The sequence below is a fragment of the Carassius auratus genome, chromosome 1, assembly GCF_003368295.1.
Source record: "Carassius auratus strain Wakin chromosome 1, ASM336829v1, whole genome shotgun sequence".
Lineage (NCBI taxonomy): Eukaryota > Metazoa > Chordata > Actinopteri > Cypriniformes > Cyprinidae > Carassius > Carassius auratus.
In genome coordinates, this window is record NC_039243.1 from 5914407 (window position 1) to 5926569 (window position 12163).

General features: G+C 37.4%; 1 protein-coding gene across 5 annotated transcripts in view; it reads right to left on the reverse strand.

Moving 5' to 3' along the window:
* Positions 1-10302: 10302 nt before the first annotated feature.
* Positions 10303-12163, reverse strand: part of LOC113044517 (nephronectin-like) — a 38147-nt gene continuing 36286 nt past the window's right edge. For all 5 annotated transcript variants that reach the window (XM_026204618.1, XM_026204921.1, XM_026204779.1 and 2 more), the window contains 2 exons: positions 11863-12122; positions 10303-11771 (listed from right to left, as the gene is read on the reverse strand). In XM_026204618.1, coding sequence (XP_026060403.1) covers positions 11661-11771; positions 11863-12122 — 371 coding nt within the window. In that variant the 3' untranslated portion in view covers positions 10303-11660. The remainder of the gene's footprint in view (positions 11772-11862; positions 12123-12163) is intronic.

Below are 12163 nucleotides of genomic sequence, written 5' to 3' on the forward strand. Positions count from 1 at the left end.
CTCTCATGCTGTTTGCTTTACTTCTCCTCTTCCTCTCTCTCTCTGTTCCAAAGCCTTGCTTGTATCCTTATATAAGTGACTGATCTGAAACACATCACATTGACAAACATAACATAACATAAATAGCAGTTCTCACACAAAACATATGAGACTCGACTTACAATTGCATGGAAGTTCTAGGTGTAAAAATCCCATTCAATTATATATATATATATATATATATATATATATATATATATATTTTTTTTTTTTTTTTTTTTTTTTTTTGATGAGAATATACAAATTGTGTCTGACATAACATGAACACTAAGATTCAATGGTATATGTAACATCTATGATGTTACAAAAGATTAATGTATGTATGTATATATGCACAAAAATATACATTTACACACACACACACACACACACATTTGTTTTTGTGAAAAGTGGGGACATCCCATAAGTGTAATTGTTTTTATACGGTACAAACTGTATATTCTATGGCCCTACACCAACCCTAAGCCTAACCCTAACCCTCACAGGAAACTTTGTGCATTTTTACCTTCTCAAAAAAACTCATTCTGTATGATTTATAAGTGTTTTGAAAAATGGGGACATGGGTTATGTTCTCATAAGTCACCCTCTCCTTGTAATACCTGTGTCATACCCATGACATTATACAAAGTTGTGTCCTGAAACATGTCACAAAAACAAGAGCACACACACACAAACACACACACACACACATACACACACACTTATGGGACTATATATGTGACGTTAAATGCTTTCTAAATAGAAAGCAGCACACTTTTTTTTTTTCATTTTTTAAGCAGTCCTTCTCTTTCTCTCTTGCCTTTATTACTTCAGAGAACAGTAATCACAGCCTCTCAGTGTAAATCCAGTGTTTACAATCCAGTTTTCAGATCATTTCCTCTCTCACAAAATGAAGCTGTAACACTCAGCATTAAATAGTAGGCCAAGCATGCCAAACCACTTCATTAGAGATACTGACAGGATTGAAAGCGAGTGAGATAGCGAGGAAAGGATTCCTGATTTGTTGATATCCATGTGAATCCCTGTTACTTTAATCTCCGGTTTAAGGCGCAGGGCTCAAGAGAGCTGGCTTTTGCATTTGAAAGAAGCAGTTGAGTCTCCTCTTCTTCTCTTTATCTGCTGCTGGGAGAGTGTGAATGAAGTGTTGATGTCTTCACTAGTTTGTTTCTGACTGAATGAAGCATTGGCAGGGAGTCCGTGTCTTTGGATCAGCTGGAGAGAGTTGCCAAGGTCCTCCCAGGTTAATTAGGAGGAACTTAGTCAGTCTGTGATGATTTAAATAGCTAATAACTCTTGCAAGCTCTAGATTCAGTAGCTTAAGATTTGCTTATCATAATCAAATAATTTTATGTAGGATAGTTTTCGCTAAGCTCACTCTAGTTTGAGGCTTACAACTAGGGATGAATCGGTAACAGTTTAACATACAAATCACGTTCAACGGTTAATATTATGTTTAATATTTTAGTAATCATTATAGCAGTATTTGATTACTGTGATTTGAAAATCTCACTATAATTTCTGTCCAACATTAAGCAAAGTTGGCAGCAATCTCACGCAGGTTTTGTTTTGCATGAATATATGGCGGAAGGCAGTGAAAGGCTTTACAGAGAAAAAATATATGTATTAAATTATGAATGAATTATATTCATGTAATTTCCCTCTGTAAAGCCTTTCGCCGCCCAACAAGAAAGGCAATGTGTCACGATATTACTGTTTTTACTGCGTTTTGTGATCATATAAAAGCCTTGGTAAGCATAAAAGACTCTTTTCAAAAACATTTTAAAAATCTAAACAACTTGTGGTTTTGTAGTGACTTTTACTCTTCAGAAAATCAAGACCTGACCAAGACGGACCTGCTAAGTGCCCTGAATCGCCCTTTGACCTCTGAGTGCCTCTGCTCCAGATTCAGTCATCTCAGAAAGAAGGTTTTCCTCATAGCATTAAGATGCTACAGTAAAAGCATTTCAGAAGATTATTTAATGTGACCGAGCCTTATTGTGGAGAAGGGCCAACTAATAACCTGACATGTAAGAGTAAATGAGAAACTCTTCTTCTCTCTTCTATTACTGTCATGAGAGTAGCTGCTATTAAATATTTAAAGATAGAAATACTGAACAACAGAGTGGCCTTTATTACAGTAATCGCTTTCGACATCTTGCTGAGTACCTTTTGCCCTCTTGGACTTTTAAAGATTGCTTTGTGCCGAAAGGTAAAGTCAGAGAGTATGAAGGATGGAGCCAATTACCCCACCGCTAATCAAACGATCCATGAAGGTTTCCGGTCAGAAGAGCCACTGATGATTTCAGCCGCCCACTGTTCATTTCCTAATGACATGCTTTAGCTCACTAGCAAACACTCCAGTGCCAAGGGAAATCGGAAAACCTTTAGTCGAAATATGAGAGGTTTTATTTCAAACTTGGAGGCATGTTCACAGTGAAACACTGAATTGAGAAATATTAATAATTATAATTAAACATAAGGGCTTCATATACTAAAGAACAAATTGGTGCTGCGGCACAACTAGGATAATAAGGATCAGACAACCACGACTTGATAAATCTAATAATCCAGCCAGTAAATTAAAAACTGTTCGCTTACTTTGCATTGCCATATATATATATATCTCTTTTACAGGGTGTATTGTTATCATTAAATAACTGTTATTAACACTTTAGGTTTTATTTGTTAGAAAATGCATTTCTTAGCATTGATATGTCTGGTTATGTGTCATGAGGAGGTGAGATATATTTGGAGTCACACACTGAGAGCATCTATCTATCCCTTTACCTCTTTGTGTTCGGTTCTCTGTGTGAGATTCATCAGCGATCGGCCCAAGGCAGTGCTGAGCTTCACAAACACTCATGTTGACCTTATCTCGTTCATTTCTGACTGAACACTGCGTGATGTCCTGAAAGGCACTGCTTCAGTGATATCTAGCTACATCCGTATCTCAGAAATGCTCATGGTCTCACATGCCTTCGCACTCGCATAAACATTCTTAAACGCATTCTTACAGACCATAAGTCAAGGTGTAGAAGGTACATAACTCGATAGAAAGTGTCTGAAGTGTGATGTGACCTAAAGAAATGGTTCACCCAAAAATGAAAATTGGCTGAGCAAGTGATGTAATGCAAAATTCCTCCAAATATGAAACAAACTCATCTACATCTTGGATGGGCTGAGGGTGAGTACATTATAATTTTTTTTTTTTAGGAAATTAACATTTTTGGATGAAGTATTCCTTTAAGGGTTGAAGATTTGTTTGGTTACACAGTATCTTTGAAACACGGAGGTCTGTCCGAAATGTTTGAATTGTCATTCATCTCAGTGACAGTTATGAATTTAATCAAAGCGACTAACTAGTCTTTAGTGCATGTTTTGAACATGTTTGTTGTTGATTTTAGACCCATTCTCCTATTTTATAAGAGTATTTAAGTTCTTACTTCTTTTCTATTTGGTCTACTATTTATTCATCTGTTGCCATGCATTTTTCTCCATGCAGAATCACTCATTCTTTCTCTAGCTGTGCTCCGGGTGGTAAATGGTGCGGTTAGGCCTGCTGTTAATTGTCATCTCCTGGTCATTAGAGCACGGTGTGTCTGCTGAACAAGCTTTCGGCTTTCTCTCTCTCTTTTTGTCGGGCATCTGACAGGCACCTCACTAAAGCCTGACTCCAACAAACTGAAACTTGCAGTCAAACCTTCTGTCAGCAGCTGTGTGTGTGTGTGTGTGTGTGTGTGTGTGCGATAGAGATGATGACACCAGTGGCTTCAGCTGATTCTGAGAAACATCATGTGCACATGACTGGATGAGTTTTTGAGCAACACTAAGTAGTTGTACATGGTGTCGCTCTGAATTACTGTCATTTTGAATAAGTTGCCTTTTATGGTTCATTTGTGTAAACCATGATTTTTCAGGATTATTTGACAGTTCTAACAATTGTTAATTAAAGTCTGAGCCATTAAACAGTAATATCAGTCCATTTTGTAAAGAATCCACCTCCGTTATTTGGACTTTACTTGATGCTTTTAAAGGCCATTTATGGCTTGTTAAGTGAACAAGCTAGTTTACTCAATAACCAAAAAACAAGGTTCTCAATAACACGCCACTCTTAACATAAAGAGCCAAAAACCTCTGGGTAATGCTCTTTAAAACATTTATTTTAGGCTGTGTACACGGCCTTTGTGTCAGCCTGTTAATGATCGATGGTTGGAATGACAAAGTGCAAATGACTTCAGTGAACCAAACCAAAAATCTTTTAGTCTCGAATATTGTTGTATTGGACATTTTGTTGTGGGTATTGGTATATTTTTGGCTTATTACTTGTTTTTAAATATAACATTCATTTATTTAAATTTTTTCAATTTAAGTTAATCATTTAATTTGATCTTTTATAATGTTATGCTTTCCATCACACATTACAGTATATACGGAGTCCATTTACTGTACTTGAAAATATATAGCTGCTATTATATTTTAGGATAATTGTCATAAGATAATCATCATATTTGTGGGTACTTGGCATTAAAAAGTATTTGATGCATATCAACAGAAATTTAATGTCAGTGCATGTGAGCTTTGACTGTTTTGCAAGCAATAAAATGCATGTTTTTTTATTTATTTTTTAGTAGTAGTATATTTCAAGAGGGGGGAACTGAGCAGACTCTCAGTCGGTTTCATTCCTTAAGTTTTGGATCTGTGACATTATTCTGATTGCAGACTTTCTTTGAGACTCTCTTATTTGCGGCAGTTAAACACATCACCTGTTCCAAAGCAGATGTTGGATGGTAAAATGCCTCTCACGCATCACCGGGCACCATCAGACGACTGAATTGATGCCAGATCTCTATCCTTCATCATTTGTGATAGAAGATATCATACATCTTTTGACAGCGCCTGTCATGTAGATGTTAAGCCTTTCAAACACAAGCTTGTTTTCAGATTTGCAGTGGTAATCCTTTTCAGACCGCAAATACCCACTGGAATGTTTGCATGGATTCGATTATTTCTCCATTTTTAAAGCCAACTCCTTTCAGCTTTGAGAAGAAACATTTACCGCTTCGACTGATCAGACCAGCTCAGTGACTTTTGAATCTCTTGCCATTTTCTGAAACCACAGAGCATCCAAACAGGCAAGTTTACGGCCTATTGAAATGTCAGCACTCATAATAAAAGGTCAAGACTCTTGCCTGCATTTAGAATGTCTAAAGCTAGGGCACAAGGGCCTCCTTTAGGCAATGATGAGAATGCCAAGGGCCCTACGGATCTAATGCACTTTAATACGAGAATCCATTGGACATCAGCTGCCCTCCATTCCTCAAACTTACCTCCATTGCTAAGGTGATCTCATTGGTAATTGGCTGTACTCTTTGGGAGGCTGATACTTCGTGACTGATTGGACCGATTTCATGGGCTACTAAACATTGACATTTATGAGATATCCCCCCACCTCACTGCCCTTTCCTGTGCTGTTCCCCTTTGTTTCAGAGTCCTACACTGAGAACTGTGGAATTAATTGATAATGCACATTGTTATTAGTGTTTTTACTGTTTGTGCAGTGTGGCTCGCTTAGATTGGTCATACTGTCCACCCCTATTTGGAATCCACTCGCTGTCTGCGATTACTGTAGAAGACTTTCAGTGTTGAGGTGTAGAAAGGATGAACAGAATCAGTAATTGTTATCCACGCCTATTATGGCTATTAAATCGTTCCTTTCGGATAAAGATCTAATGTGCCTGTACCTGAAGTGCCAATTAGAGCTATGATATTGCTGTATTGCTTTTCAGTCGAGTGGGAGAAATGATATTTATGTGAGAATGAGTAGTTTTAATATTGAGTTCAACTGGACCGCTGCTCTGTTAATCATTGGGATGTGGCACAGATAGAGACATTTCCAGACAGGTGGGCTCCTTGCATGTGGAAACTGGATGAAGCTAATTGCTCTAGCTGGATTGGGGGAAAAGTGTTCGATAATGGATTTAAGGTAGCAGGGACCTAGGACATTGACTGCAGTGGCAGGCTAGAAAAAGTGTGTCTTGATTTTGATTCGGCAAGTTTGTGCTCCCCATGTAGACTTAAGCAAAGATGCAAGTGGAAGGATTTCTGATAGCAGCTTGTGACAGATCTTCTGGCGGGTAACTGTGAATTAAGGAGCAGTATTTTGAATACCCTTGACGGGTCATGTGGCACATCCAGATAGGCCGTGAGCTGTCACTTGAATAAAAACCAAGTAATTTTGCAGAACTTTGCAGAATCTGACTGACATCTAAACAATGTTTGCTCTGAATCTACATGTGGGTCGGGTAAATAATCACAGCCTCCATTGTTTGGGGAAAAATGTTTCATTACAAGTTGAGGTCAAGGAAAATGTTTTTTTTTATTCTGGAGTGTCATAATGCTGCAAGACTGTGAGATTGTTGTGATGTGTTCACTAAAAGCGAGCTGGTCATCTTTGCAGGCTTTTATTCACCTTGAAGTAACCACTGTGTTTGAGAGTCAGAAGCCATCTTGAGAGCAGCTCAGTCTTGACAGTTTGAGCTCGAGGTGTTGATTATTCATTCAGGTTGAGCTCTCAGAGGGATACGAGATCACAGAGGTGAAAGCAGATAGAGGCTTGAAAAGCAGCCCTGATTTTTGTCGACATGGCAGTGAAATAGAAAAGCCATGCATTTGAATGAGAGAATAAAGTGATCTGGTATAAATGGAGCATCGTATCGAACCAAGGACAGATCCTTGAGGGATACCAGTATTGTCAGGGTGCAGGTTGCAGGAGTTTAACATACTGTATGCATGCGTTTTTAATAAATGTACTCCATGACTCTTCACTGTTTTTCTTGCTTAACACTTACTGGCTAATGTTTACTTGTATTACGTACTTTCAACCCACTTATCACTTTCTTGCACTCTTTCTTTTCAAATACCTCTCAGTGGTGCAAAAATTTGCTGTTGTTTTACCACTTATTTTTTGCCCCCTCAGAGCCGCGAACCACTCAAGCTGAGTGAGCTGAAAGCAGAAGTGTCTCCGAGAATCTCTGTGGAAGAACTCAGTGGACCAGCTTACATTATAAATCATGTCAAGAGGGCCAGGCCTGGGAAACCCAAGATTCTAGCAGTGGACATACGGAGTCCATAGAATACTTACACGGACACACACACACATATATATATTTGTGTGTTTTGGTAAGATTTTTTATATCTCTCATGCTCACCATGTCGGCATTTAAGTAGATACAAGAGAGCACAGAATCAGGATAAGAGCAGTCATAATAAATGTATACAAGGCTTTCAGATGAATTAAGCTGCCGCATAGTAAATATAATGTAAAAGCTGCAGGGCTGATATATGGACATAGATATTCATTGTCATTTCGTTCTGTATTCTGCACTATTTATGAACATTTCAATGTTTGATATGAATGCTAGACAAAGACCTTTCTGTTTTAATGCATATATAAAATCAGCATGAACATGATTAATGTGAGCATTTTTTCATCCCCTTGAGTTTTGTTAAATGTTTCAGAAAAGTTCAGCTCCAGATCATTTTTGTTGAATGATTGTAACTTTATCTATGGAGGAAGGCAGTTAAGAAGAGTTATTATTCAATTACATTATGCACTCTTTCTCTTTTCTCATCTCGTCTCATCTTTCACTTTGCTCACCTGCCGCGTTTCATTCAGCGCTTTTCTTGGAAACGCTGCTCTTGCATGCACTCATCCTGGTCATATTCAGTCGATGTCCCAGGGGACCATTCTTTCTGCTCCGTTCTTTATCTTGTCCTACACACTTTGTTCTCCGTCTCTTTTCTTTCACAGTGCCACAGTGGTTTTTGGATGGGGTTGGATGATTTCTACAAAGCTGTTGGATCTATGTGGAGTTTGTTCTGTAAATCCTGTGAACTTCACCTGACACAATTACAAACGGCCAGCTCAAAAGCTTACAAGAGATTGCGTGCTGCTTAGATGTCTTAGCAGAACATATGTACACCTAAGTACATCTGGGTATGCAATTAATTCACCATAATACATACAGTTGAGCTGAACTTCGCCTTCACATTTTTAATCAGGGACAATCGAAAGCTTTTCCACGTTGAAAAAAAAATAAATAAACATAAAATAAACTAATAAGATTAGTCGTTCATATTCTTTTCAGAGTTTTTATAGTTTTTCCTTATTTTAAGCATCAATCTAAGATTGTTGAAGAACAAGGTTTTGTGCTTGAAAAAATGTATGTCTAAAACAAGAAAAATTTGAAAAGTGAATAATAAACTTGCTTCAAGATAAATCTTCCATAATTTTGATTTTCAAGTACATTTGTCTTGATTAAAGGATGCTTATATATGTTAATAATTCTCAGTTGCAGCCATAAGTTTTTGGATTTAACCCTATGAACTGGGTCCACACATTTGTATTTTTGACAGTAATGACATTTGTAATGTTAAAAAATGAAAGTATTTCATATAAATGCTGTTCTTTTGAACTTTATATTCATCACCTGAGGAATATCACAGTTTACACAAAAATATGAATCAAAGTGTTTTCAATATTACTTTTATTGCATAAAAGTGGCAGGACATTCTGCATATCATCTTTTATGTTTCGTGTATATAAGAAAACCACACAGGTTTGGAATTAAAATGAGCACAAATTATGCATTTTTAAATTGTTAGGTGGACTATTTCTTTAAAATCAATTATTTGCATATGCATTGCTTCTGAAAGCTTGGGTTCTTTTAAGGGTGCCAGACTTTCACATTATATGTCATGTTACAAAGTACCTTTATCCTCCTCCACGGACACTAGGAGTTTTCAGTCCAGTACAATGTTGTAATGAAGAGATAGAAACAAGTCGGACCAGAACATCCTGGCATGATGTTTCCATGCTGCAAGAGTTCAGGCTGTGCTAGAGGCGAAAGATGGCATTAATAAGACTACAGTAGGTAAGAGCATCAAATAAAGTTGCCACTGCAAGTACATACTTCACCTCAAAGCTGTGTCTCTAGAGCCAAATGTGCTTATTTTTACAATTTCCCCTCAGGGATCAATAAAATTTATATTTTAGATAACTGCAGCATTTTGAACCTCATTGCTAACCTTCAGAGGAACAACGCTATAAGACTAATCTGCTGCAAAGGTGTTTTTTCTTTTCCAACAGTAAAGGTAAAATATATGAATAAAGTATACACATAAGAGAGAAAATGTGTGTGTGTGTGTGTGTATACATGTGTGTGTGTGTGTGTGTATATATATATATATATATATATATATATATATAATTATATAAACATAATATTTAAATGACTAATTTTAATATTATATAAAACTACTGCCACAATAATGGATTTACATCAGAAATTTCTTATTTCAAATATATGCGTGAGCAAGAATCACCTGGAGGTCAGACGAGGCATTGAGGCTTGAATTCTTGGGACTGCTGAAAAATGGGTTTCTTTATAAAAATTATAATTATTTTCTGAACACTCTCAGAAAAACTCAAAGCTGCAAAACTTCAAAATGCAACATTTTACAGATTAAAAAAATAAATAAAAAAAATCTTGCAATGGGAGATTAATTGTTTCTGTGGGAGTTTCATTGATTCAGATCAAGGCTGTAAGAAAAGCAGTAAATGGGCCTAGTTTGTGCAAGGAAAATGCAGGCAAGAGCAAATTTGTGTGCAAAGCATTATTGAATTGAACGTGATGATTTTACACAAGAACGCTTTTTGAACGATTTGCACAGCTGTTCTGCACGTTTCATGAATATGCCCCAGACTTGATTAGACAGAACAGTATTGTTCGAGCACAAAAGCAGTGTCCCAATGAAACAGCATCTGAAAAGATCAATTTGCATAATTAATATAACTGACTCAAAAACATGCTGATGAACAGCATTCAACTAAACTGTTACTTTATATAATGATTAATAATTCAAGGAATCATAATTTTCTAATTTAATAATATTATAAATGCATATTATAAATACATTACAAAAAAGACGAAGTGCTGTGCAGCCGTCATCACACGGAGTCGAATGAATAGGCAAATCATTTAACTGCAGCATCCGAACTGATTTACTAATTTAATTTGAAGAACTCCCCAGTTCTTCAAATAAGCGACAGGGTAGTTCTGGAGAGCTGCTTATTAATTATTGCCTCTGCTTGCTAAATTGTAAAGCTATGTGTGCAAAACAACATGACAAAAACAGCTACCGAAAAAGCTCTGAACTGTTGTCACGCTACTGAAAAAAATAAAAATAAATACAAGACATATATTTTACGTTCACACCTTTTAATGTCTGGAGACCTTTGCTTCACCTGAAAATTAAACCAAGCTCTTTCATATTCAACACGCAGTCTTAAAGGGTAACCATGGTTGTGGTGATCGTACAGAATGGCTGATACAGCCATTAATAAGTCAAATTCAGAACAGTTGATGGTTTGTATTTAACAATATACTTCAATAAAATAATCAAAACTTGGTTGTGTGATGTAAACATTGTCCTGCATCACTTATACGATGAAGAATTCACATATATATGCACCTACAAAGCATATTTGAAATATATTTATATATATATATCTACACACATGTATGAATACATTTACAATAATACACCAAAAATAGTTCGTCACTCAGATTAGCTGGTTAACAAAGCACATAGGCCAAATTTAAATAGGTATTATGAAAAGACATCATTATCATCATCATCATTTAGGTGGCAAATAAACAGTTAAACTGGGCAACATGTGTTTACAATGGCTGGACGACGTCTGCTCGACAGTTCAACATAAATCCTTGAAGTGGGAGACAAATATTACATCTACAAAATGAAAATATACAAAAAGTATATTTTCAGACTTCTGTCATTTTAGACATATCCAATAGAGTGATGCAGTGATGATGTATTTTTGTGGGCCAGCCCTAACAAAACCCTTAGCATCACCCAGGTTCCCTCGACTGAAACCCCTTGCCTTTTGGATTACTGTAGAAAATAAGGTCTGTGACCAACTAAAGTTTGTGATTCTTACATGTTTTGTACATCACCATAATCTTCCAGTCCAGTCCAGTCACCAGAAGTAAAAAGGTAAAGAAACTACACAAAGGTCATGTGATTTCAGCGTTACCACTGATAACACTTCTAATAACACTATTAGTCTTAAAAACATTGCTTTTGAAAGTCGGAGTTGGAATAGTTTGTAAGAGCAGCATTATAAACACACTGAGGCTGTGAAAGCAACTAGTGAATAGATATTTATCTGTTCAGCGTTATGATGTTTAATGTCCCTGACAACATCTATAGACCTATAGGCATTTTTCAAGACAAGTAAAAGCTTTAAGTAAAGAAATAGTAATAATAATAATAAAAAGGGGGTTTTATGATATAATTTATGCCTTGGAATAAGAACCTGAAGTGCTAAAATACTCATTTAGATTTGGCCTACAAAAATATGTCATCCCTGCAGCACTTTATTAAGCTGGAACATGCACTTGTAGCCAGAGGAAGTGCACCATACTGTAACTGTACCAGGACTGACAGGAAGTCATGTCCCTTTCTGTACGGTGTGCGTCTTCCCAGAGTCCCGTGAGTAAAGCTGGCATTAAAAGTCTCTGTTAGGGGGGTTGTTGGTGTTAAAGTCTCCTCAGATTGTGCTCTTCCTGACAGGAACCTCGTTTGAGACTTATGTCGTCCAGCGCTATTTCACCCTTACGGCCTCTCCGCCGCTCGCCCTTCACAAGCACCTGTAATGGCATAAATCAAAAACACCAATGCTGGTTTCCAGCCGACCTGCTCTCAAACGGTAATGTGAGAGTTTTCAGTTTTGAGACTTACACTTTCTAGCCCATTGCCCCAAATGGTGATTTGCGTCGTCCTCCAGCCGTTTCCTCCCGTTCGACCCCAGACGGCGGGACTGTGCTGCCGTCCCTTCTGGACGAACACCTGCAGCATGCCCACGTGGTGCCCCGCCATGTTGTGTCTGAAGGCCAGGCACAGGTTCCCCTCGTTCCAGGGCATCTTCAGGGGGAGGATCAGCTGAGCGCCACGCCCACCTCTCTTCTCTCCGCCCTCTGAGATCGTTAGGTACCGCCCACCTGCCACAGACAAGGGCAAATATAAAGGATGAATTTATCCA